Raw genomic sequence first — 26,000 nt, 5'->3', positions numbered from 1 at the left:
CCTGAGCGGTACGTTCCTATTGTGGAACTTGAAAACCGGCAACTGAAGCAGTTGTTGGCAGAAGCCAACAAACGGAATGAGGAGTTGACAAGGATAGCCGCAGAGGCGCAGGTGGCTCAACCCCCGCCTCCGCGCGAAAACCAAGTTCCTCCTCCAAGGGACGTACATGTTCCTCCCCGGAGGCCCCGCGGGCATCCACGAAAGGATGCTGCCACAAGGAGGCCAACTCAACCTCCGGCACCAGCGGAGCCATCCGCTCCGCCTAGGCCCCAGAGGAGTACTCGAGCTCGGGCCCCGGCTAACCCGCCTGTAGAAGTGCCTGCAAGAGCTGAGAATAACCGAACCCCTGCAGAGGCTCGGACTCAGGTACCTGGGAGTACACCGAATGCGACTGACCCATCTCGGGCAAATTCTGGACCCTCTAGACCGTGACAAGGGTGGCAGCCACCGTCGCCTATACGGTTCCCTCTGTCACCCATAAGATATCCTTCGCCTCCACACAGAAACACTCAACCTGTTCGAGATCAGGATCAAGGGCGTGCGGGGGAAAGACAAGGAAACAGAGAGACTTTCCAGGAGCGGAGAGGCGCTCCATCTGAGAGAAGTCAGACGTCTCGGTCTCGCATTGCGGAGACGAGGCGACGTGAAAAGAATCCATCGCGAAATAACCGAGCAATAAGTTTCACCAGTGATGAGTCCGGAGAGACCAGGTCCGTCAGTAAACACGACCGAGGTCGTAAGAATACTGGAAGTCGCAAGAATCGTCCCGACCTGCGAAATCATCTGAATCAGAGTCGGGGGAATGGAGATCAAACAAATACGGACCTAAGGGATCGCTTGAATAAGCGTAGAGATCCTTTGCGAAGACGCGAGCCTGGAATCACTATCAATGACAGTCAATTCCAGACAGTACCTCCTACTGACCCAGTCCAAGAAAGAATCGATCAGCTCAAAAGAGCCTTTAGGCTTTTAAAGAATGAACGAGGAAATGGTCGATATGAGGACTCTGATGAGGAGCTCGAGCCGTTTGCTCCCCATATATTTGACACTCAATTTCCTCAAGGGTTTCAGATTCCTCACGTCCCTACGTTTGAAGGAAAGACCGACCCGTGTAGTCACCTGAGCACGTTCAACACTATCATGAGAGCCAGTAATGTGGGTTACGAGCTCAGGTGCATGTTGTTTCCAACATCATTGGCAGGACTTGCCAAAAGTTGGTTCGAAAAGTATAAGAGACACTCAATAACCTCATGGGAGCAGTTGTCCAAAGACTTTAAGAAGCAGTTCAGAGCGATGGTAGGGGTCAGACCAGAAGCATCCACCTTAACTAACGTCCGGCAGCAACCGGGCGAAACATTGAAGAGTTATTTAACAAGATTTAATCTAGAAGTAGCCCGAGCTCGGGATGTGGATGATAGTGGACACCTCATGGCTATCCGAGCTGGCGTATTACCGGGAAGTACCCTTTGGGAAGACATGCAAGGGAAACCGGTAAGGTTGATAACCGAGTTTAACAGACGAGCGCAGAGGTTTGTCAATGTGGAGGAAGCGAGGTCGACACTCAAAGCGACCTCCCAGTCCGAAACTACAACGATAAACATCAACTCTGCCTCAACCTCGGCGGATCCAGCGGCACCAAAGCCTGCCTCGGAGAACCCCTCCAAGAGATAAAAGAACGAAGGAAGTAATCCCGAAGCTGAGGGAGGAAAGAAAAAGAAAGGGGAGAGGTATTTCTCCGTGTATAAGGTATACACCGAGCTCAATGAGTCTCGAGAGAACATATACTTGGCTAATGAGAACCAGGTCCCCTTTGGGCGCCCTGACCCGATGAGAAATCAAAAATCCAAGAAGGATTCCAGTAAATATTGTCGGTTCCACAGAGACACCGGACATACAACCGATGAATGTCGACAACTGAAGGACGAGATCGAAGGTTTGATCTCGAGAGGTTACTTCCGGCATTATGTCAAAAACCAGAGTACTGGTCAGGCGGCCGCGAGCCAGAGAGTAGCCGTGCCTCCGACCACACAAAATAATAACTCCCGATCTCGGGAAGAGGACAGGCCCCCGCCGATTGATGGAGAGGATGTAATAACCATCTCGGGAGGGCCTCACCTCGCAGGAGGGGGCAGAAATGCCCAAAAGAGGTATGTTAACGAGTTGAAGACAGGGGACGGGTCTCCTTATGAACCCAAACCTAGGGCACCAAAAAGCCAGAGGATTGAAACACAGCCAATAACATTCACCGAGGATGACGCCTCTCATGTTCAGTTCCCTCATCATGATCCGTTGGTCATTACTCTTCAGTTAGCCAATAAAAGGGTTCACCGAGTTCTCATAGATAATGGGAGCTCAGTCAACATCCTTTACAAAGCAACCATAGAGAAGATGGGACTCTCCCTTCGCGACCTGAAAGCGTGTGCAACTACTTTGTACGGCTTTTCAGGAGAAAGAACTGCCTGTATGGGATCCATTGAGCTCCCCGTGACCTTGGGAGACTATCCAATCTCGGTGACCAAGATAATGGAGTTCGTGGTAGTAGATTTACCATCCGCCTACAATGTGCTGCTCGGGAGACCCGCCCTGGTCGGGCTGGGGGCAGTTTCATCAGTACGGCATCTAGCCCTTAAGTTCCCGACCCCCAGCAGAGTCGGGACATTAAAAGGAGACCAGTTGGCAGGGAGAGAATGCTATAGCATCTCCTTGAGGGGAAAGAAACAAACGAACGCTCAAGCACTCGTTATCATACAAAATAAAGACGGAACAGTTTTAGAAATTGACGAAGAGATCGATTCGAGAATTGAGGAGAAAGCTGACCTCGAACCTTTAGAGGAGCTCGAAGAGGTTCAGCTCGAGGAAGCTGATCCCTCGAAGAAGGTGAAGGTCGGGAAACACCTCCAAGATGAGGCCAAATAGCAATTAATCTATTTTCTGAAGAAAAACCAGGATGTCTTCGCGTGGTCGCACTCAGACATGGTAGGAATAAGCCCGAATGCAGCAAGCCATGCTCTAAACATAGACAAAAGCTTTCCCCCAAAGCAACAAAAGCAAAGACAGCTGGACGAAAACAGAAAGAAAGCACTGAAGGAGGAGGTTAACAGGTTAAAGGCAAACCATTTCATTAGGGACGCCTTTTACCCTGACTGGGTAGCCAATCCGGTGTTGGTCCCAAAGCCCAATGGGACGTGGAGAACCCGTATTGACTACTCAGATCTCAACAAAGCTTGCTCAAAAGACTGTTTTCCGTTACCAAGGATTGACCAGCTCGTGGATGCCACGGCGGGGCATGGCCTGATATCGTTCATGGATGCCTATTCTAGATATAACCAGATTCCCATGCATGCCCCCGACCAAGAACACACGAGCTTCATCGCAGATAAAGGGCTATATTGCTATAATGTCATGCCATTCAGGCTCAAGAATGCTGGAGCCACATACCAGCGGCTCGTAAACATGATGTTTTCAGAACAAATAGGGAACAACATGGAGGTTTATGTTGATGACATGCTTGTAAAGTCACAACTCAACAAGAACCATGTTGATGACCTCGAAGAGTGCTTCGGCGTGCTCAGGAAGTATAACATGAAGCTAAATCCTCAGAAGTGCACTTTTGGGGTATCTTCAGGAAAATTCCTGGGTTTTATTGTGAACTCCCGTGGAATCGAGGCTAACCCCGACAAGATCAAGGCCCTAATTGATATGCCCTCACCTCGAAGGCACAAGGATGTCCAAAGTCTGACTGGCAGGATGGCGGCCCTAAGCAGATTCATCTCGAAGTCTACAGATCGTGGTCTTCCATTTTTTAACTTGCTGAGAGGAGGTAAGAAGTTTGAATGGACAGAGGAATGCGAGATGGCCTTTCAGGAGCTCAAAAAGCACCTTGCGGAACCACCCATCCTGTCAAAACCTGAAACGGGGGAAATACTGTACCTATACCTTTCAACTACCGAACACGCGATAAGTGCAGTGGTCGTCCGAGAAGAAGAAAGGGTGCAAAGACCCGTTTACTACATCAGTAAAAGATTACTGGGGGCAGAGTCAAGATATCCACTGATGGAGAAACTCGCACTCAGCCTGATTCATTCATCCCGTAAGCTCCGCCCTTACTTTCAGGCACATCCCATCCATGTGCTGACTGATCAACCACTTAGACAAGTCCTATCTAAACCAGAGGCTTCAGGTCGACTCCTTAAATGGGCTGTTGAGCTCGGACAATTCGAGATCACCTACCACCCAAGAACGACCATTAAGGCACAGGCATTGGCGGACTTTATAGTGGAATGTACGGGTATAGCCGACGACGAGGTAATAACCACGGCCCACGAGCTGTGGAAACTTTACGTCGACGGCTCGTCAAATGAAAATGGAGCAGGGGCAGGGGTCATTTTGGTTACCCCCGCAGGAAGCAGATTTCATTCTGCCCTAAGATTTGGCTTTAAAGCATCGAATAATGAGGTCGAATACGAGGCTTTACTCGCGGGACTTCGTATAGCTAAGGAGCTCAAAGCTAAAGCTATACATTGCTACAGTGACTCCCAGCTCGTGGTTAATCAAATCTTGGGTGAATATCAGGCTCGCGGCACGAGAATGGCAGCTTATTTGGAGAAGGCAAAATCCGCGTTAGAGTGTTTCAAATTCTATACAATCGAACAGGTTCCCCGCGAGTAGAACTCGAATGCAGATGCTTTAGCTCGGCTCGCCACGTCCACCGAAAACGAAGAGCTGAATGTTGTGCCCGTAGAACACCTATCAACACCTAGCATTAACGAGCCAGAAGAGGAAGATGTGTGTATGATCGAAACAGAGCCGACCTGGATGACCCCCATAGTTGATTATCTCGAAAATGGAGTTCTTCCAAAAGATCGGAACCAAGCTCGAAAGTTGATGTATCAACTTCCCCGTTACACAATCTTGGATGGAAGGCTATACCGAAGGGGATATTCCATGCCGTTACTCAGGTGTGTAACCCCTCTCGAAGCTAAGAAAATCATTGAAGAAATTCATGAAGGGTTCTGCGGAGATCACACCGGGGGGCATAGCCTATCCAAAAAGATCATACGCCAGGGATATTTCTGGCCAACCATTAAAACAGATTCTTTCGAGTATGTGAAGAAGTGCAACAAATGCCAGAGATTCGCCACGATACCTCGAGCCCCACCATCCGAGATGACCATGTTGACATCCCCATGGCCTTTCGCGGTATGGGGCATCGACCTCATAGGCTCTCTCCCGACTGGCAAAGGCGGAGTGAAATTGTAACGCCCTGGTTACCCCAGAACAGTTACGGTGAACGGTGAACCGGAAATTTGACCCGCTACCCGAGTCCTTTGGTTAAAAACGTGATATAAGTGTTAATATCAGGTTAAGGTGAAAAACCAGCAAAAAGGAAAGGGTGCATTTTATTAAGTAAACAAACTGCTCCTGAGCCTTTCAAAATATTTACAAGTAGTTCGTAATACAAAAGAGTCGCTACAGTTCCAAATTTACAATCCCCGCCGGCCTAAGCGGCAAAAATAGGGTAAACCCCTAGTCCCTCTGAGAACTCCTTGACCGTGGCGGTCAAGCGGCCCTGTATGTACATCACATCGCCCAAGCTCTCCGCTCAAGGCTGGCCAAGCTTTTCCTTTCCTTTACCTGCACCACAAAGCACCCATGAGCCAAGGCCCAGCAAGAAAACACAAATAAAACATGATATAATGTCAACAACGATCATAGTAATCGTCCAGGACTATCAGCCCAACAAATAGGTGACAATAGCCAACAGTCACAATAACGAGCAACGCTCCCTCTAGCCATGTGACGATAGGGTCACCAGGGCTTAACTGATAAGTGATCCTCTCATAAATTGATCAGGATAGGTGTATGGTGATTAGTCACCAACATAACCTTCCTCACGACTCTGGAGTCGTAACTATGGACAACGTCCCTTAGCCGCGTGACTAACGGTCACCGGGGTCGTATACTTTGGCTATAGACATCTGGTCGTAGACCAGGCAAGCGCTTATAAGTTCTTCGACCTTAGGGTCGGTCCCGCATTAATGCCATAGGGCCATTCAATGCGTGATCATCGACTTTAGAGTCGGTCCCTGACTAGTCAGTGTCTTAAACAGGTAATCAGCATTCATTAGCATTTAATATGAAATCCACGTTCATATATATCAACCAACACGCCTCAATATCAAACCATGCATGTCATATACCTGTACAAGGTGCAACTGTATTCATACACTGTTTTCTTACCTCAAGTTCGAGCGAGAAATATGATAAAGATGACCCCTGAGAACGATCGACCTTTTAGTTCCTTAGCGGTTACCTAATCACAACCAATTATAACCTCCATTAATGAGAATCCACAATAATAGGGTCTTAACCTAAGCACCACCCTCGGGACCCCGAAACATGCCCACACGGTGAGTAGATTCGATCCCGGGCCTTAAGGATTGAAACCCTAAGTCAAAAACCCTTAAAAACACTCAAAACGGGACTTAGAAGGAACAGGGTAGCGCTATAGCGCTCAACCCCTAGCGCCACAGCGCTCTACACAGAACCTCCCAAGCGCCAGAAAGCCTCCTGAGGAGCGCTATAGCGCCCTAGGGTGGGCGCTGTAGCGCTACCTCCAGGCCCAAACACCCCTGAACCGACCTTCTTCATCTCCTTCGATTCTAACTCAATTTCCAAGCTTCCAAAGCCTACTCTTGATGCCAAATAAACCCAAAAACCACCCTAACGCACCCCAAACATCACAAGCATGGGAACCCTAGCCAAAACTCCCCAAAAAAACCATGAATTCATCCTAGTAATCTCAGCTGCAAAACAAACCAAAACAAAGCAAACTAGAGAAAACCATGGTTAGAAACTTACCCAAAGCTTGGCTTGTGATGGTCTTCAATGGTGGAACACACTCCCAAACTCCCAAGGCTTGCTTCCTAAGCTTGAATCCTCAAAATTGGTTCAAAAACCACAAAGAACAGTGAGGAGAAGAAGGTACGGGAGAACTCTAAAGTGTACTCTGTTTTTCCATCACTTTTCTCAGCTATCAAGGGTTATATCTATCCTAGGGGTGAAATGTCCATTTTACCCCTAGGTCATTTAATACTTTCTAAAGGCTCCTAAGGGCATTTTTGGTACTTTCCTCCTAACTCGTTAATCATAATTAACGCTCTCCAATTCTCGCTATTCTCAAAAATCTCAAACACCAATAATTCTCATCCCGTTACCCTTTATCTCCCGATAACGCTCTAATCATCAAAACCACCCCGAGACTCAACCCAAGTCCCGACGCTTAATCCCGTTGTGACTAAACCGCTAATCAATAATCTACGATCGTCTCATGTCGAATAGCTCGAGCCAACCCACATCATAATGTGGTCTCAACACATAGCATCGATATGCATACAAGTAACATTATATTATAATATAATTCTCATAAACATGCATAAACACATTTAATGGCGTAATTAAGCAATTATGGCCCTCCCGGCCTACAAATCCAGCCGCTAAACCACATTAGGGAATCCGGGGCATTACAGAAATATGCTGTAGTTGCCATGGATTACTTCACGAAATGGACGGAGGCTAAACCGTTGGCAACTATAACCTCGAAGAAGATCTTTGATTTCGTTGTAAAAAGCATCGTGTGCCGATACGGAGTACCAAGGAAGATTGTATCCGACAACGGAACCCAGTTCGATTGCGACCTATTCACCAATTTTTGTGAAAAGAACGGTATAATAAAGAGTTTTTCATCAGTGGCTCACCCTCAAGTGAATGGCCAGGTCGAAGCTGTGAACAAAACTCTCAAGAGTTCACTAAAGAAAAAGTTGGAGGAAGCAAAAGGACGGTGGCCCAAAGAATTGCCCCAAGTCCTTTGGGGATACAGGAGCACGGCTCGAACCTCAACAGGACATACCCCATTCTCTCTAGCATACGGCTGCGAGGCAATGTTGCCCATAGAAGTCAAAATCCCAACGATCCGAACTCAGATTTACAACCAAAGTTCAAACCATACTCAGCTCGGGGAAACCTTAGACTTGATTGAAGAAAAAAGAGAAGAGGCCCAGGTGAGAAATGCTGCCTACCAGCAACGAACTACCAGATACTTCAACAAGAGGGTTCGAGATCGAAAATTCGGAATGGGAGATCTAGTGTTAAGACGCGTATTCTTGGCAACTCGAGATCCGGCAGCTGGAGTGCTCGGGCCGAACTGGGAAGGACCATACCAGATAGAGTCAGTCATCCGACCTGGTGTGTACAAACTTGCGAGATTGGACAGGAGCCTAGTACTGCAAGCATGGAATGGCGAACACCTTAGACCTTACTATCAGTAGTATAGGAAAAGTGTTGCCTATAACCATGAGTTTCTATTTGTATTAGCTTATTTGTTTTTGAATGTCATCAAATAAAAGTTCAATTTCGTTCAAATATGTTATTTCTTTTCATTTTTGCAATCTCTCTTAATTTAATAACCTATGGTCACACTCATAGGATATTAAGGGGGCATCATTGGTACATATACCATCAGCTTAAAAAATAAAATAACATATACAAAAAAATATAAAGTATTTGGATGTAACCAAATACGCGAGCCTAGATAGTTCGGATATAACCGAATTATCAAAAACATATAAAGTATTTGGATGTAACCAAATACGCGAGCTGAGATAGTTCGGACATAACCGAATTATCAAAAATATATAAAGTATTTGGATATAACCAAATACACGAGCTGAGATAGTTCGGACATAACCGAATTATCAAAAATATATAAAGTATTTGGATATAACCAAATACGCGAGCTGAGATAGTTCGGACATAATCGAATTATCAAAAATATATAAAGTATTTGGATATAACCAAATACGCGAGCCTAGATAGTTCGGACATAACCGAATTATCAAAAATATATAAAGTATTTGGATATAACCAAATACGCGAGCTGAGATAGTTCGGACATAACCGAATTATCAAAAATATATAAAGTATTTGGATATAACCAAATACGCGAGCCTAGATAGTTCGGACATAACCGAATTATCAAAAATATATAAAGTATTTGGATATAACCAAACACGCGAGCTGAGATCGTTCGGACATAACCGAATTATCAAAAATATATAAAGTATTTGGATATAACCAAATACGCGAGCTTAGATAGTTCAGACATAACCGAATTATCAAAAATATATAAAGAATTTGGATATAACCAAACACGCGAGCTGAGATAGTTCGGACATAACCGAATTATCAAAAACCGAAAACGTTTGGAGTTAACCAGATGTGCAAACTTAAAAGGTTTGGAACAAACCAGCCAAAAGATAAAAACTAATCGATGGTAAGTAGGAACCTAAACCTATTTCGAAATCGAGGCTGGAATATCTTAAAGAAAATAGTTTCGAACTCTTAACCTCGGAGCAAAAACTGAGGATGAGGAAAAGTGACTAAACAAAAAAGATATAACCAAATCATTCACATTACATACCATATAAGTACTTTTGGGTTCATGGTTAAAGTAATACCCGACCTTGAAAAATAACGAGGTCGGAAGCGGATAATTTGAACAAACTGTGCATGAATGCATTGAGCTTCGAACCTAAATCCATAATATGTTTGTATGACTAAATAAACATAATTGATTCATCAATATAAAATGTGCCAAATATTTCGAGCCAAGAAATGTAAAGCATATATGAGTAATATTTAAAGAAATTGTATCAGCCCCGAGGGCATAAATTAAAATAATTACAGAAATAAGGGGACGCAGCCCCAATAGATGGTTTCCCCGAGATCAGATCTAAGAAAGAGGAGTCTCCTTGGCCTTCTCAGCATCTGCAGCACCGGATTCCTCAGGACGAATAGCATGGCTATCCTCTTGGGCTCCCTCCGAAACGGCGTCCCGAGCAGCCTTTTCCTTCTCGAGCTGCTCAGCCTTCTCCTTCTCGAGCTGCTCAGCCTCTTCCTTCTCGAGCCGAGCGTTCCACCTTTCAAGAAGCGGCGCCTCGTGAGGACCTAAGAAGCTGGTGTCCAGATCTTCATTGTAGGCCCACATTCGGTACATAGCAGAGTCAATCGCTTGATCCTTCTTCTCTTTGTATTCAGCAAGGAGGCGAGTTTTTTCATCCTCCATGATCTCGAAGGTGGCAGCCTTGTCCTCTTCAAGCTTCTTGTTGGTCTCCTGAAGCTGGGTGATCTCCCTCTTATGTTCCTCGAGCTCAGCTTTCAGCTTCCCGAGCTCGGTGGCCATGTCTTCACGTTCCTTGGCTCCTGCCTCAAGCTTCGCATTCGCTGCCTTCAGATCATCGCATGCTTTGAGCTGGAGATCCTTCGCTTCCTGAGCATGAGACTTGCTCGAGTGGACCTCATTGTTCAGCTTATAGTTGAGCTGGGCAGTGAAGGCAAGAGCCTGAAAAAAGGAAAAAACCACCATTAGCTCCAGGTCAGTGTGATTATAAGCAGAAAAGGAAGGACTATAGAAGGATACTCACCGCGGCAGTATGCTCGATACTCTTCTCGTAGAGAAAAGTGCAGTCTCGGGTGTCATTTAAGCACTGCTATTGGGGAGCTTCGAGACTGCCATAGCTCTGGTCGATCCGGGACATAACATCCGAGACCAGCGTAGATCCATGGGACCCAGCAGCATTATCAACCACATATGCATCCATGTGGGTGGAGACTGATAGCTTCTGTGCTCGAGAAGCAGAAGGCCTTCTAGAAGTCGGACCTAAGGAGGACTGAACCGCCACGGGGGGTTAGGACTCAGCCATAGCGGAGGGACCAACAAGCGAAGTCGGCGCCACTCCCGAGGCGACGACCTGCGAGGATGGCGCCGTTGTGGAAGCACCGGCCTGGGAAGTTGCCGCAGCGATGGAGCTCGAAACCGGCGGAGCGAGGGGAGGTGTTTTCTTGGACCTCTTGGGGCCTTTGCCCGGCTGGTCAGTCATCTGCGCCCCCGCTCTGGGGCGCTTGCTCCTCTTGGCGCCGGCGCCGTTGATGATGTTGTCGAGGTCGGAGTCCATCTTGCCTGCACAAGTCACAACACAGAGCGAGTTAATAAAAGAGAAGCACACAAGTTGTTTCAGTGTCACAGACGTATAAAGTGATGATAGAAGAAACCTAACTGGAACTCTCCCCCGAGCTCGGGCTTGGGGACCATGAAATTCCCCCGTCTTCAGAGGAGGCGGGGGGAGTGCCTTCCCTATATGTAGGTGATAACCTCGAGAGGTCCCTATAATCATTGGTCCCATACTGAACGGCTATCCCATTCCACACCTCGTCCGTGGTATACATGGTGTCGTATTTCCCGAGCCCACTATCAAACCTATGGACACAGTCATCTACCCAACTCCATATGTAGAAGTGGTATCTATCTTGTGGGCACGAGACTAACCTATTGGGCCTGTGTTTTAGTAAGGTGGGGGACCACATTCTCGAGGTAGGGAGGACTTTACCTTCATCCGAATCCGAGCTCGAGGCTTCATCATTAGCCTCATTCCCCGACCGCGGACTCCTCAGGCGAACTGGAAGAGGTGGCCTCGTTTCTCTCCTCGGAGGAAGGGCGCCTGTGGGCAGGGGCACCTGCTCCCAGTGTTCATATTTTATATTGGACCAGTCAAAGGTGGACTGGCCCTCCTCCAAAAGTCCGCACTTTCGGAGCTTATCCTCGTGTAAAAGATATAGGAGAGATCTCCTGCCACGGGGGAGTTGGAGCAGGGTCTCTCTATGCTCCTTCATTGTATCGTCAGGAGTGAGACGCTGAAAATTGGCTGAAAGACAACATATTTCTACTAAGTACGGATCTAAGAGCTAAGGTCACGAGCACAGAAATAAAGATAACAAGAATACTTACGAATCCGCCTGAACGAATAGCGTCGAGACGGGGACAGACCGTCTGTCCAGAAGAAGGCCCTTTTGAAATCGGGCGGATAATTGGGAAGATCTTCAAAGACCTTCTTCTCCTTGGGATAGCTCGAGAGGTAATAAAAGCCATCCCCTCCCCGAGCTCGGGAGGGGTTACTTTTCAGACAAAAAAGATACAAGATCTCTTGAGGTGAAGGTCCTTTCCACCCCATCTCGTGGTATAAGGACCTCAGGGCAGACAGTACCCTGTAAGAGTTGGTGTTGAGTTGGAACGGGGCCAACCCAACGAAATCCGTAAAGTCCTTGAAAAAATACTTCAAGGGCAACATAGCTCCTGCCCTCATATGTTCCTGGCTCCAGGCCGCGTATTTCACACTGGCGTCGCGGCCCCCAGGGGCGAAGCAGCTTCGTTCATGCTCGACCGGAGGTCGAAATTTCAAGGAGCCTGACAGGCTGAGGCCGTGGAAAGCTAGGATTTCAGTTATCTGGCTAGTTGTGGTAACCGAGCTCCAGTAGTGCTCGGCCTCGAACATTTTCCTCCCCGGCTGCGAGGAGGAAGGTTCCCCCATTAGTGAAAATTTGAGCTCTCCTGGATGGTATGCGATAGTAACCTTTAATGCAGGATCGAGGGGAATCGGCCTAAGTCCTGAATTGGATTCTGGATAGAGGGACTCCCGAAGAACTCTCCTCTTCCCCTCTATGACCTCGTCAATCTGGCGGCGGTAGTGAGCTCGAATGTCCTCTTGCTCGCGCGCAAGCTCGTATTCTCTTATCTGACGTTGATTCCGGGCGAACAGCGATTCTGGGCTCGGAGATTTTGGCTCGTAAGGGATTGCCAGCAACGACCCCCACCGTCTTTCCAGATTCTGTGACATCTAGCGAGAAAGAAAAAATGGTGAGGGCCATGCATGCAAGAGTTCCGAGCTCGAACTTACGAGCTCGGGGTTTAGGAGCAAAGCAAGCTAAATATTAAGACCCTAATTGAAGAGTCAGGGCGTGCGTTCCACGAAAAAGAAAGGAGCGTGGATAATTTTTTGAAAATCCCGAAAATCAAGGGAAAAGAAAGTGGCGGTTAACCAGGAAAGGCAACCTTGGGTTTCATGCATTTATCAAGGCCCATGTTTTTTACCCGAAAACTCAGTGTACAAGAAACGTCGCCTAAAAATTTCAAAACCCAGAAAATAGGAACCTCACTCAAATATGAAAACTGGGTATAAGCCAGTGATGTAAATCTAGTATGAAAGTCTAAAAAGCACAAGAGCCTATCGGATCAAAACCTCCTATCATATTGTGCTAAGGATGTAAACTAGCATATACACATACACAGCAAGAACAGTATGAGCAAAAAACTGGCAAAATGGAAAACAAAGATTGCTTACTTACACACTAATGGCGATTGCAGAGAGATTGTCGATTGAAGAAGAGGTTGCAAATAAGAACTCACGGACTCGAACAGACCGGGGTTTCTTTGTTTCTTTGGCCGAGAAAACATGCACAGAATAGAAACGTTATGAGGAGGTCTCTGGTTTCTTTTTTCTTCTTTTCTTGCTTTTGGTAAATGAAGGTAAAAATGAAGATGAAGAATGGGGTCTCGTATATATAGATGGAAAAAGGGGGATTAATCCGGGGCGTTGAATGAAATCCTTGCTAGATCGGACGGATGGGGATCAATGACAAGATGGCGCCGAAAAGGTGGCAGACGGATGATCGTGGGTATGTTTCCAAAGTACTCAAGTACCAAAAATGAGCAATACCCAGCTGACGCGTGTCCATTTTCAAAAGTGTGATGGTACAGTTCTTAAATAAAGTAGTTCAAAAGTTTCCTTCTCTTAGGATTCGAACAAATACTTTTGAGGGGGCAAGATGTTACACCCAGATTTCGAGCTATGTAAAATATGACCTCGAAAGTTGGAATTCGCAAGTAAGTGGACTCACAAGGTTGGAAACATGCTCCAGGATTGTATGTCGAGCCTGCAGGACATAGACGACCTCGAGTATGGTGACCTCGAAATATTCATGATCTCGAAAGATGGCTCCGGGGAAGCATTCATCTCCAGGGATGACCTCGGATCAGAGGTCCCGAGCTCGACGTACATACGATCTCGAAAGCCATGTGGCCTCGGGAGATGTTTCTAGCTCGATAGATGACGGGAAACCTGGGAAGCTAAAGCCTTAGAGATACGCGATAACCACCTTGAATATCTACAAGTGTTATAAATACGAGATGTAATCCTCATTTATTATTGTAAATCCCCTAGAATCGTGGGATATTATTTGGTCAGTTATACGTCTCCTGGTCTTCAGGGGACATTTCCTTTTATATCTGATTACAGGCATTTAAAGCCATTTATTTTATTTATACAAAAAGAGTAACTACCCAAAATATGTGGGATAGTATTCTGCAACCTTCTCTATAAATAGAGAGGCCATGCACCATTGTAAAGGACCGAAATTCTGATCTTTGAGAGAAAACTCTGGAGAATTCATTCCTGAAGAATTCCTAGAGATAATCTTGAGTATTAATAACAGAGACTCGTGGACTAGGCAGATTTAACTGCTGAACCACGTAAAAATCGTGTGTCTGTATTGTTTTATTTCAATTGGCCATTATCAGTTATTGTTTACGTGCTCTTCTTTCACTATTTGACGAAAAACGGTGTTAACAATATTATTATCATAATAATATTTTATAACATTTAAATTTATATTGATATAATTATTAAATATCTAGTCTTGTAATATATATAATTATAATAATAATATTTTATAACATTTAAATTTAAATTTAAATTTAAATTTATATTAATATAATTATTATATATGTAGTATAATAATATAATTAATAAATATCTATTTTAGTTAGTTTTAAAGAAATGTTCCGTTAAATATTTATAATATTCCATTAAAGTTAACAAAACAAACCGTTAAAACTAAAAAATTTCGTTAGCTACACACTTTTTATAAATAATATTTTTTAATGAAAATTAAGATTATGTATTATATATTATTATTATAATAAATATTAAATATCTAGTCTTAATTATATTAAATATTATTATAATATTTGAATTCATATTAATATAATTAATAAAAAATTAGGAATATATTATTATCATAATAATATTTTAAAACATTTAAATTTATAATAATATAATTATTAAATATCTAGTCTTGTATTATATGAATTCAAAGGTGGTGGTTCGGAAAACAAACTATTGGGTTTTAAAGCCCAAGCCAAGGGAAATGTCGTGGTGGCGGTGGTTTAGTTTGAAATGGCTCAAAAAAGCTCGGATCTACGCTTGAAGGTTCATAAATCACCATGGATTCCGACGAGCATTGACTTCCAACTCCAGTGACCATTGAATCTGATTTTTTAGTGGGTTTTGAAGCCCAAGAAGCAAGGAGTATGGTGGTGGTGGTGGCTCAGCTCGTGGTGGCTCGAGGTGGCCGGAAAGTGCTCAGAAAGTTTGGGAGAAACCCATGAACGACAGAACTTCAAGTGCCCAGTTGAGGGCCTTAGGTCGTGCGTGAGGTGTCCATCTTCGAGGGTTGGGGGTTTCGGGGGACGGCGCGTCGGATGGTCTGGTGTGTGGCGGTGGTCGACGGGCGTTCGGCCCTGGCAGAGACGACGCAAGGAAAGAGAGGGAGAGAGATAATGAACTTTGGGACAGAGAGAGAGGGAACCGAGGAGAGTGAGAGAGAGAAAAAGGGGCTGAGTGATTTTTTTTGTTTTTTTTAATAAATAATGATAAAACTTTTGTTAAAAAAAATTATTCAAACTTTTAGGACACACATAAGTTTTTAGGGCTCGCACTGTGTGTCCTAAAAAAATTCTTTAAGGACTCCCAATGAGTGTCCTAAAAAGTCCGGGAGGTGTTTGTTAAAAAAAATTCAAATTTTTAGGACACATAGTGCGAACCCTAAAAGAAAATTGCGAGTCATAAAAAGTCCCAGAGGTGTTTGTTAAAAAAAAATTCAAACTTTTATGACACATAGTTTTTAGGGCTCGTGGAAAATTGCGAGTCCTAAAAAGTCCAGGAGATGTTTGTTAAAAAAAAAAATCAAACTTTTAGGACACACATAGTTTTTAGGACTCGCTCCGTTGCGAGTCCTAAAAAGTCCAAGAGCTGCTTTTAGGACTCACATCTAGGTGAGCGCCCCAAAAAAATGTCATAAAATGATGTTTTTGTAGTAGTGTTGTGGACACAACACATGTACAATTCTATATATATACTCGAAAGAATAGTCTTTGTTGCTAGTTAGATGATATAGTTGGTGAAATCTAATGGTGATGCTTACTTGACATAACTAGAAGATGACAATCATACAAAGAACGATCACATACCTTTCTTATGTGAAGTGCTTTGCGAACATCACCATTGTTAGCCCAATAACGAGAAAGCTGGTGATCATAGTTCTAGACATACCCAGAAAACGTATGAGTTATTAGTATATGAGATCGAGTTTGGACTTAAACAAATATTATATGTACTGTGTGTAGTAGTCAAGTTGATCGATTTTCCACTTACTCGACAACCGAATGGAGGAAATGGTGAATCATCATCATCATCAAAAAGGAGAAACACTTGAGAATTCATTTGATTAAACCATCTTCTAATTTTATGAGGTTTTAGAGAACGATCACGAGGGCAATCCAGTTCTAGAATATGATTTTCATGAATTCCTGCAATGCACTATAAATAGAAATAATAATAATAATAATAATAATAATACCAAGTATCAAATACTTTTGCAAACGTAGAAGGAACCTAATCTTGACCATTGAATCTAGTTTGTGTTTGATCGAGTGGTGAACCTAAAATTGTGTCAGTTGAACTATATCTCTTCTATTTCTATATAATAAGTGTGTAGATAAAGCAAATTCTTGGTTTTAACGGTTTTTTATTTATTTTAATGTTAACTTTAATGAAATATTATTATATTTAACGGTAATGTGTAAACATCACTTAAACTTAAATAAAATAAAATAAATAATTAAAAAAATTAAAAAAAGATATTTTTGAGATATTTTACAATGATAATTATTTAAAAATAATAAATAATTAAACAAATTAAAATATGATATTTTTGAGATATTTTATAATGATAATTATTTAATTAAAATAGGATATTTATTTGAAATTTATATGACATTAATGTAAATTTAATAAAATAAATAATAAATTCTATAAATAAAACTAAGCAAATAATTATCATTATCTTTATAATTAAACAAATTAAAATATGATATTTATAATGATAATGATAATTATTTGCTTAGTTTTATTTATAGAATTTATTAATTATTTTTATTAAATTTATATTAATGTCGTATAAATTTTAAATAAATATCATAATTTAATTAAATAATTTATTTATTATTTTTAAATAATTATCATTGTAAAATATCTCAAAAATATTATATTTTAATTTGTTTAATTATTTATTTTTAAATAATTATCATTGTAAATTATTTCAAAAATATCCTAATTTAATTATTTTATTTTATTTAAGTGTTTACAAACTACCCTTAAATATAAGAATATTATGTTAAATATAAGAATATTTCGTTAAAGTTAACATTAAAAAAAAATAAAAAACCGGTAAAACTAAAAAAAATTATAATCTACACACTTATTATATAGAAGAGATATCATACTCATCAACTTCCTTAGTACGTACAAGTTACCTTTTGGTAGTATTGGAAAGTTTTCAAACACTTGGTATTGTTGGGATCTATGTTCTTATGCTCTCCTCGGCAATTATTCTCCAGGGACTGAAAGAACAAAAATAAATGTTTATATTTAGGGTTCGTCGGCAAAATGATCTATTTTTTTAAGTTATTTTGTACTCTGGTCTAGTTTTGATAAATTTTTGTAAAATAGCCTCTAACACTCTAGACAGTTAGTTGAAATTTTAGACAGATGTTATTTGGCAAAAAAAATTATCAAAACTAGGCCAGAATGCAAAATGACTTACAAAAATAGTTTATTTTCACCAATTACTCTTATATTTATATATAAATTTATATAATTACATAATCTTACTTTGAATACTATAAAACTATATTCCACAACTATGCTTTTTAATAATTAATTATATTTAACCATTCACCTTGTAGAGTTCATCAGAAATAAGTGCCATTCCATGTGTAAATGGGATTTTGTAATTTTGGTTTGTTGAATGATCTGTTAGAGGGTTCCCAAGTATGTATCCCTGAAAAAATTAAACCATTAATTTGAGTTTTTTTTTTTTGAGAAATTAATTTGACACATTTTAACCTTCATAAAAAAACTTTTTTCAATATGAAAGAAAAATATTTCAATAGATGTAATAATAATAACTTGATAACCTTTAGAGTTATAGATGGTATGGTGCTTTCCTTAATCCCTGCATAGCAAGATTTTAAGTGATTATTAGCTCTAGTGCTCCAAATTTGCCATTGTGTTTTAATTATGAAACAATACAAACACACCTATTTCACACACAAAAAATATGCATACTATGATATGCCATTATTTACAATCATATCATTTAAATGTGAGAGTCTCACATTAAAATAATAAATTTTTTATATTAAGGACTTATTATAATGTGCATATTTTGTTTCTAAATTAGTAGTATATGTAGTATTACTCTTTAAGTATTATTTAGGCTATATAGTCATTTGATAGCATGTGTTTTATCCAAATACAAACTTGGTACTTTATATTTTCAATAATGCTTATCTAATATCCTGTAATTTGATATAATATATATTTGATACCCTGAAATCAAATTTGAATAATAAATTTTAACAATATGACAAACCTATCATATAATTAAGTAATTAAATTTGATTTTAAACTCTTATATAATTAATAACAGTTTGGTCATATTGATAATATTTATGTCTAAGGTACTAAATATGTCAAATTGCAAATAACAGGGTACTAGATGATCATTATTGAAAATATAGAGTGCCAAGTATATATTTCAATAAAACACAATGTACCAAATTAGTATTTACCCTATTATTTATAGTTGAAGATTTTTCATACCATTTGAGATTAGTTGGAAAAGGGCAGGGACAATCATCCCAGCGTAAGAATCTCCAGCAATATAAACAGGATTGGAGATAAACTCTGGATAATTAATAAGCCACTGCATGAGTATTTACAATTCAAATATTAATAATATGATTTTAAAGGTAAATGACAGATTTAACATTAGGTAATATACCGAACAACTCTCCTTCAAATAAATAATATGCAATAGAATACTACAAGATGTTTAATTACATGTACCTTTTTGAAAAATTGAAAAAGGTCATCCAGTTGTTTAAAATCATTCCAGTGATTTACTGATGAAGTTTTTGAATATGAAAATCCAGTACCAACCGGCGAGTCTACAAATATTATATTGGACACCTGTACATCACGCCATCAAATACAAGTGTATAATATTTACAATATTTATAAAGATGAATAAAAATACATGAGTAATGATATGCGCACCAAAATATTACACCAACTGAGATGACAGTTATATTTAACCAATCAAATTTATTTAAGACGAGACTAGCTATTTTAAAAAAACAATGTCATATGAGTTGATGTAATGTTTTGGTGCACATATCATTATTTAAAGTAGATATAGCATTATCACCTTTGTCCAGGAGTAGTGATTTAAGATCAACTTGGGTAGGCTTCCATTGTATTTCTCAATCTTGTAATTTAGTGGACCTAAAATACACAAACCAAGGATGATATATTTTTGTCAATTAGTCCTATCATAGTGTATCACTTATGACTAAACTAGAATTAAGTTGATATAATAATCTTGAACCAGTCCATATTTAAGAAAATAAAACTCTTATTTTTTCATCTTTCTATTTGCATTTTATTGATTCTAGAGCAAACAAGAGTTGAAGTCAAAGGTCATCTCTCTCTAAATATATACATATATATAGGGAACGACTATAATGCATCACCTTTTTTTGCAACACCAGTGCATCCTTTTTTTTATTTTTGGCACCTGAATAGATATAATTCCAAATTTTTTATATAATGGTGTACATTGTCAGTATTTAGAATATCCTACAAATTTTCAAGAAATTCTGAATAGTTTACGAAGCCGAAAACAGAGTTCAAATTGTCAATTACACGAGTACACAAAAAATCAGGCACGTGTGCAACAGACAGTTTAGATCCTGTTTCGGTACCATAATTTATTCAGAATTTCTTGAAAATTTGTAGGATGTTCTAGATAGCTATAATGTACATCATCATATAATTTTTTGGGATTATAACTATTCATGTGTCGAAATAGAAAAAGGATGCACCGGTGTTACAAAAAAAAAGGATACGTTGTAGTCGCTTCCTATATATATATATATAGGTGTATATAATTAAAGTACTTTGTGTTAGAGAATAAAAATACAACTCTATGCAAAGAATACAATAGACAAGGCAATTGATTAAATAAATATTACAACTCAATTACTCAAAATACAAGTAAATAGAAATAAGAGAAGGAGGAGAATTACAAGAACAAAAACCCTAAAACAAAATATACCAATAAATATGTAAATAAGAATAAGAGAAGAGGATTACAAACTCAATACACTAATAATACAAGAAGAACAACATAAGAAAAGATCAATGGAAAACACAAACTCTCACTCAACCAAAGTGTAGAGTAGTAGGGATCACCAACTTAAACAAAGTTCAAGACCTTTGTCCAAAAGCTTATTTCCCCCTATTCTCTAAGCATTAAGGGATCTCTCCAGGAAATAGCTCTGTGGAATTATCAAGCCTTTTGGTATATTTTCCAGCCAAGTGCTTTGTGGATGGAAAATTGTGTGTCTTACAAGTGAGCATTAGACTCTTATTTATAGAGTTTGAGATACCCTTTGGATTTCAAATTCCACCAACCCCCATGGCTGTTACCAATGTTTAGTTGGATTAGTATGGAATTAAAATTGAGATTTGGGAGTTATTTGGGTTTTTAGAACCATTCAACACATTTGGAAAAAACTGAAAATTTGGCCTGAAATGCACCTGTGGCCACGACCAGGGACATTAGTGGCTGCGGCCACTGCTCTTTATCCCCTAGGCCGCGGCCACCATCATTCAGTGGCCGCGGCCACAACCCATTTTCAGCACTTGAAAATGTGTTGTTGTTCCAAACAGTTCCAAACCCTCCCAAATGACTTTGTAACTCCCAAAACACATTATTGGGCTTAAAATCATATATCTCCAACAGCCATATTTTATAATGGCTTTATGAAATTCAATCTCAAATGTGTAACATATAATATACACATTATTGGGTAATATTTGGGAGTTACAAATTTGTAACTGATTTTGTAACTCCAAAATATATCACATTTGGACGCACACATTTGTCAAATTTTGTGACTCTCAATAATATGTTACAAGGTGTGACAAATCACATTTGTGTGACAAATCATATTTTGTCACATTATTTAATCTAATATTATATTATATGAAATAATATAACATTCCCCCACTAGATTAAATAATCACTTTTTGTAACACTTATTTAATCAATCAAACATTATATTAAAATATAATATTCCCTCACTTGATTAAATAATCACTCTCTATAGAAACCTTTGCATTGGTGCATAAAGTAAAATGTTTTTCGACTTGAATTTTACCTTAGTGTAATTATCACAAAGTTTGTTGAAATTTTGGTTGCCGAAGCATTGAACCACTATCCCTTGATAACAAACCGGTGATAACACACACACATTTGCTATGTTCACTTGAGACCTCAATGTCTCGCTTTTGCACAATTAATGGCCATGTGCACATTCCATTCATAGAATTTTCTTGAGAATGACTCCCAATTCTCATGAGGGGCGGCACCACCCCTAGGTCTATATATGTAGAACTCTTACAGTATTTTGTTACCCTAAAATACTTGTTTTTTCAAGACTGAGTTCTATTAAAAAACATTTCGGTTTTAACCCTCATTTTGGTAACACACTAGTACTCATATCTCAGATGGGACAAAATTTGAGTACTACTATCTATTCACTTGATTGGCTTGTTATTACCTATTTAACCTAATACTAGTTTGGTTACTTGTGTTAAGATAGGTTACCATCAACCGTGAATCTCTTTAGGGAGTCTAAGTCCCATCTCTTGAGATGTAAAATTGATTCCATTTGAATCATTTCTTTTCTCATATATGCATACTTAGACACTCTCATTATTTTATTCAAACTTTGTTGCTAGCCATAGTTTGATTAAAATAGTTACCTCTTTAAAATAGTGATTTTGACCATAGTCAACACCCCCACTATTTTATAGTTTAATATCCAAGATAAACATTTGAATATTAATTCTAGAAATCTCTTTGTTTCTAAAATTCTCCTTTATGTTTTAAATTGATTCCTTCTTGAATCAAAATATTACAAATAGTAACTTTAGACACCAAGCATGTCTAGATTTATCAATTCTTTACACATATAGCCAATGTGATTTAAAATGTGGAATTCAAATCACCTATTTGATAGGATGACCAAATTAATCAATTGATTAACAACAAAATAAATTGATTAGCTTTGGAGCATCACCCCACATTTCTCACATAGTGATAATAAAATATCACTTTAAAATATAAATCTCTTCATTTCTAACAAGTCATTTATCCTCCAAGATAAATCTAGACCTATGATTCTCAAAGTTCATCATGAGTCCTTAAGCTTCATGATAAACACTCAATAGATCAAGATAAAAAATCTCAATGTTTATCTTGATTCATTTACTTGCTAAAGCAAGGCACACTTATTTGAAAGTAACTTTCACTTGGTTGCTTTCTTTTATATATTTCACAAAATTAAATGTGAACACAAATGTAATGTGAGAATTTCTCAAACAAATAATCACGGATTTTCATTTTTAGTTGCCTAAATAATCTCAAAATCACTTAAACAACTTTTGTGTATTTCTTAATAGTCTCTTTGAGATTCTTTTGAAAACACCAATTTGACATCCATTGTTTTTCTCATCAAAATCAAAATGAAGATGAAGATGTCAATTTTAAAACACTTTAAATCAAAGAAAATAAACATTCATTGATTTATTTAAACACTTTGATTTCTTTTGCTTAAAATTATCTCCCCATTGAGATTAATTTAAACATATTACCACATTTTACCAAAATGAATAAAGTTCTCTTTAATTCTTTATTGGTGTAAATATTCAAAATTGCTTCTCCAATTTTGAAATGTCTCCTTACTGAATATTTAAGAATTATTGTCACTAAATAATTCTCAAATATATTTCATTTGACCACACTCTAGACTATAAGTCTATTGAGTCAATATGTCATCCCACAATTTTTGAATCCACCTTGATCCATTTTTCTTGCAATGGCAAGACACGACCATTAAAAGATGTAACCCCTTTAGGTTCATCTTTTCTTATCTCATAAAATGAGATGGTCAACACTTAAATGAGAAATTTAATTTCTCAAATAATTCTCTTTATTTACCAAATAAATGGTAACTCATCACATTTAAAAAATATAATATAAACATATTTATATTATTATCACCTTAATAATCATATTATATGGCACATTATAATAATCATGATAATTCTCATGTATATATCAAAATACATTTATATATTAACATAATTATGTCTCAAAGAAATTTCACATAATTTGTCAACATATATCCATCATATTAGCATGCACTGTTAATCTCATAATAAGACAATTCTATAACATGCTATCATATTACCCAATAATCTACTAGATTATTTACACATTAATCACATATAACAAAAACTCAACATATTGAATTATCTTCTAATCTAACCACTATATTTGAAAACAAAGGAGATTAGAAAACAATGAACCTCATTTATAAACTTTTTTTCTTTTCATTTCTATCACTATAAGAAAACCATTAGATCTTCTAAGAAAACAAAAGAAGAACATTACATTATCTTACCATCTTTTCAAAGTTGGATCCTCATATGATATCTATGGATTCTCCTTCAATTGAAAAGGAACTAAGCTTTTTATTGTTAGAGAATATATTTAATTGCTCAATGGAAAAGTGGAAAAACCAAAAATACAATTCTATGCAAAGAATACAATAGACAAGGCAATTGATTAAATAAATATTACAACTCAATTACTCAAAATACAAGTAAATAGAAATAAGAGAAGGAGGAGAATTACAAGAACAAAAACCCTAAAACAAAATATACCAATAAATATGTAAATAAGAATAAGAGAAGAGGATTACAAACTCAATACACTAATAATACAAGAAGAACAACATAAGAAAAGATCAATGGAAAACACAAACTCTCACTCAACCAAAGTGTAGAGTAGTAGGGATCACCAACTTAAACAAAGTTCAAGACCTTTGTCCAAAAGCTTATTCCCCCTATTCTCTAAGCACTAAGAGATCTCTCCAGGAAATAGCTCTGTGGAATTATCAAGTCTTTTTGTATATTTTCCAGCCAAGTGCTTTGTGGATGGAAAATTGTGTGTCTTACAAGTGAGCATTAGACTCTTATTTATAGAGTTTGAGATACCCTTTGGATTTCAAATTTCACTAACCCCCATGGCTGTTACCAATGTTTAGTTGGATTAGTATGAAATTAAAATTGAGATTTGTGAGTTATTTGGGTTTTTAGAACCATTCAACACATTTGGAAAAAAACTGAAAATTTGGCCTGAAATGCACCTGTGGCCGCGACAAGGGACATTAGTGGCCGCGGCCACTGCTCTTTATCCCCCAGGCCGCGGCCACCATCATTCAGTGGCCGCGGCCACAGCCCATTTTCAGCACTTGAAAATGTGTTGTTGTTCCAAACGGTTCCAAACCCTCCTAAATGACTTTGTAACTCCCAAAACACATTATTGAGCTTAAAATCATATATCTCCAACAGCCATATTTTATAATGACTTTATGAAATTCAATCTCAAATGTGTAACATATAATATACACATTATTGGGTAATATTTGGGAGTTACAAATTTGTAACTCCAAAATATATCACATTTGGGCATACACGTATGTCTAATTTTGTGACTCTCAATAATATGTTATAAGGTGTGACAAATCTCATTTTGTAACATTATTTAATATAATATTATATTATATGAAATAATATAACACTTTGTACTTCTAAGTAAGCAAGAGTTGAAATCAAAGTCTCTCTTTAGTTAATTAGTTTTAGTTGGTTAAATTAGTTAAATTTGTAACGACTTATAACCATTCCTAAAATAAGACCCTTTTCAGTTCATTCTCTAATACAATTCAATTTCAATAAAAAGACCTTCTTTTCTTCTTTTTCTCTGTTCTCCTGCAACTAATATATATACATATACATATATATATATATATTTGGGTATATAGTTACCTATTTCATAGACAAGGCCAGACCAAGCAGAGCAACCAGGGCCTCCTGTGAGCCACAACAACAGAGGATCTTTGTCTGGTCTTCTCTCCGACTTTACAAAGTAGTAGAAAAGCTGGGCGTCCTCCGATTCACCAACTCCGATATACCTATATATTTATATAAATATACATATTTCACTATTCATATATAGTATATCTATATATATATATATATAGTAAAGTTTACGTACCCTGCTTCAAGATGAAAAGGCAGAGGTCCTTGAAAACCAGGGAGATAGTTGACTATGGAGGCAGACAGCACAAGCTGTAAGGTGCAGGGCTGTAACAGAAAGAAGAGTAGCAGAGGAAGAAGAAGAAGAAGAAGAGGTGGAGTCGCCATGGATTGTAGCTATGGGAGCTTGAGAAAGGACTCAGTTTTGTTTGAAAACATAGGATAGGACACGTGGTGTAAGTTGTGGTCGAAACAACTCTTTCGTGTCCTTACGAGTCTTTTTGCTTTTTTCATTCATTATTATGTCTTCTCAACTTTTTACTCATCAACAACATCTAACACTTTATACATTTGTCCTTTTCTCATAGACAATAAATTATTTATACAGAATTCGGTTAAAATAGCTTTTTTATTAATTGATTTTGCAATTCGGGATATTTATGATAATTTTTTGTAAAATAATATTTATCTATAATTTGAATAGTTGTCTAATTTAAATTTTTAACTAGTTATTTAAATTATGAGAATTTACTTTGT

At 38.7% G+C, this 26,000-nt stretch overlaps 1 protein-coding gene across 4 annotated transcripts in view; it reads right to left on the bottom strand.

The window, feature by feature from the left end:
• The window catches only part of LOC133824447 (serine carboxypeptidase-like 7), a 29,083-nt gene extending 3,298 nt beyond the window's left edge, over positions 1–25,785 (bottom strand). Inside the window, exons 1-12 of one of the 4 annotated variants that reach the window (XR_009888530.1) lie at positions 25,483–25,785; positions 25,254–25,399; positions 19,501–19,577; positions 19,140–19,262; positions 18,894–18,996; positions 18,206–18,243; positions 17,968–18,069; positions 17,543–17,629; positions 16,383–16,547; positions 16,199–16,270; positions 10,482–11,017; positions 9,606–10,399 (exon numbers count right to left, since the gene is read on the bottom strand). Coding sequence is in view for 3 of the 4 variants with exons in the window: in XM_062257334.1 (XP_062113318.1) it covers positions 10,934–11,017; positions 16,199–16,270; positions 16,383–16,547; positions 17,543–17,629; positions 17,968–18,069; positions 18,206–18,243; positions 18,894–18,996; positions 19,140–19,262; positions 19,501–19,577; positions 25,254–25,399; positions 25,483–25,631 (1,146 nt within the window). In the remaining variant the exon portion in view is untranslated. Of the gene's footprint in view, positions 1–9,605; positions 11,018–16,198; positions 16,271–16,382; positions 16,548–17,542; positions 17,630–17,967; positions 18,070–18,205; positions 18,244–18,893; positions 18,997–19,139; positions 19,263–19,500; positions 19,578–25,253; positions 25,400–25,482 lie in introns of those variants that run through there. The other 3 variants (XM_062257334.1, XM_062257331.1, XM_062257332.1) reach the window with 3 other exon arrangements.
• Between the last annotated feature and the right edge of the window lie 215 nt (positions 25,786–26,000).

Source organism: Humulus lupulus, chromosome 3, assembly GCF_963169125.1.
Source record: "Humulus lupulus chromosome 3, drHumLupu1.1, whole genome shotgun sequence".
Taxonomy (NCBI): Eukaryota; Viridiplantae; Streptophyta; class Magnoliopsida; order Rosales; family Cannabaceae; genus Humulus; species Humulus lupulus.
The sequence above is the reverse complement of the archived record's forward strand: the minus strand, read 5'-3'. Positions and strand labels throughout refer to the sequence as shown.